This window comes from Ranitomeya variabilis, chromosome 5 (assembly GCF_051348905.1).
Source record: "Ranitomeya variabilis isolate aRanVar5 chromosome 5, aRanVar5.hap1, whole genome shotgun sequence".
NCBI lineage: Eukaryota > Metazoa > Chordata > Amphibia > Anura > Dendrobatidae > Ranitomeya > Ranitomeya variabilis.
Window position 1 is genome coordinate 244,029,565 of NC_135236.1, and position 2,066 is coordinate 244,031,630.

Sequence of the window (2,066 nt, forward strand, 5' to 3'; positions counted from 1 at the left end):
GAAGAGGAGGCCATGTATACCAGGATAGGGATGTGGGTGTCATGCATACCAGGATAAGGATGAAGGGGCCATGCACACCAGGATAGGGATAAGGGGGCTATGTGTACCAGGATAGGAATGAGGGGACCATGCATATCAGGATGGGGATGAGGGGACCGTATTTACCAGGATAGGGAATATTAAGTACAGAAGTGAACACATTGTTTGCTTCAATTTTTTTTCTAATTTCCTCCTCTAAAGCCTAGGTGCATCTTAAAATTTACCAGTGCATGTTTCACATCTTGATTTCTAAAGCTGTAAATAATAGGATTTAACATAGGTATTACTACTGTATAAAACACTGACACTACCCAGTCCTGATCCACTGCATATGCAGAATTTGGTCGTAAGTACATGAAGAAGACCGGGCAGTAGAATACGGCTACACAAGTAAAGTGAGAGGCACAAGTGGATAAAGACTTGCTCCTACCTCTAGTAGACCCAAGTCTAAGTATGGCAAATACAATGTAGACATATGATATCACAATACATAAAAAAGAGCCTACTCCAACAGAACCAGCAAAAACAAATGAGAAAACTTGGTTAAGAAATATATCTTTACATGAAAGTCTTAAGATGGGATTGATATCACAATAGAAATGGTTGACCCGATTAGACCCACAAAATGGTAAAGTAAATGCGCAATATGTATGTATGAATGAGTTCAGACATCCTGCAGTGTATACTGAGAATACAAGTTTCCAACATGCTGCTTTGCTTATAATTATATTATAATATAGTGGTTTACATATAGCTGCAAATCGGTCATAGGCCATTACCGCAAGCAACATTGCTTCTGAGCTCGCCAGATCAATGAAGAGGAATAATTGTATTCCACAAGCAATGAAGGTGATCGTTTTACATTCAGAGAAGAGGTTAACCATAATATTGGGTGTAATAGTTGATGAATAAAGGACATCTACAAATGATAAATTCATAAGGAAGAAGTACATTGGTGTCTGCAGTCCGGGGGTTACTCTAATTAATACAATGATCATAAGGTTTCCCAGCAAAGTTATCATGTAGACTAACAGGCACAGCAGAAAGAGAGGAAGCTGGAGGTCTGGGTTGGAGGAGAGACCAGAGAGAATGAATTCTGTGACAAGTGTTCTGTTTCTTTGCTCCATTGCATTAATACGCACAGCACAAGGATGGACATTGCAGAACAATTATTCCTCTAGGTTTTCATTAAAAGCTGTATTTGTCCAAATCTGCAAGCAAATGGAATAATATAGTGTAGATGTCTGGTATGTGGAAATTAATCTAAAACCATATAAAACAAATAGTTACAAAAGTATATAACAATAAGAACATGAAGATGATTATTTCTTCTTTCACTATTCCTTACCTGCTCTGCTAGTTGAGATTGGCTGCTGTGTATAAGCACCAGCCCACCACAGGTCAATTCATGCGGCGTTAATTTTCACCAAAAGAACGTCAAAATAATTCTAAATTACAACTAAATGAACTCTCAGGTTATATCAGATTGTTGACACACACTGAAATAAAAGAGCCTCAGAAAGGCGGTACAGTCGGACATCTTTTTAATATCTTCATGATTACTCATGTTTTAATTATCTATGAATTAATATAATAGATATTAAGTTAATCTATAGATGACTAGTGATGTTGAAGACCAAAAATACCAGCTGTAAGGTACCTAATGCCGGTTGTCAGCTCCTTTTCATAACACCACAGAAAATGGCAAAAACTGATCCTAAGTTAATGCACTCTCAATATAATTCCAGAAACTATATTAACTAAGGCATTGGAAGAATTTATGTTACCATTAGTTCTCTATTGATCAGTGCTTGCTTGTTTAGAAAGTCCTCTCCTCATATTGATGGTGGCCTTGACATCCTCAGAGGTAATTAATGATGACTTTTTCTTATATAATTTGCCTTATATAATTAAAAAAAAAATCATGATGAAATGTTTCACATTTATTAGTAAGTAAATTTCATTTTAGTGTTCAGAGTCTGGATGTGATAACTAGTTGTGAGCCCCAGTCTTTATATATGATTAGG

General features: G+C 36.4%; 1 protein-coding gene across 1 annotated transcript; it reads right to left on the reverse strand.

Moving 5' to 3' along the window:
- Window positions 1–221: 221 nt before the first annotated feature.
- Window positions 222–1,166, reverse strand: LOC143774958 (olfactory receptor 5F1-like). Its single transcript, XM_077262769.1, has one exon. The coding sequence runs from the start codon at window positions 1,164–1,166 to the stop codon at window positions 222–224; it is 945 nt and encodes a 314-aa protein (XP_077118884.1).
- Between the last annotated feature and the right edge of the window lie 900 nt (window positions 1,167–2,066).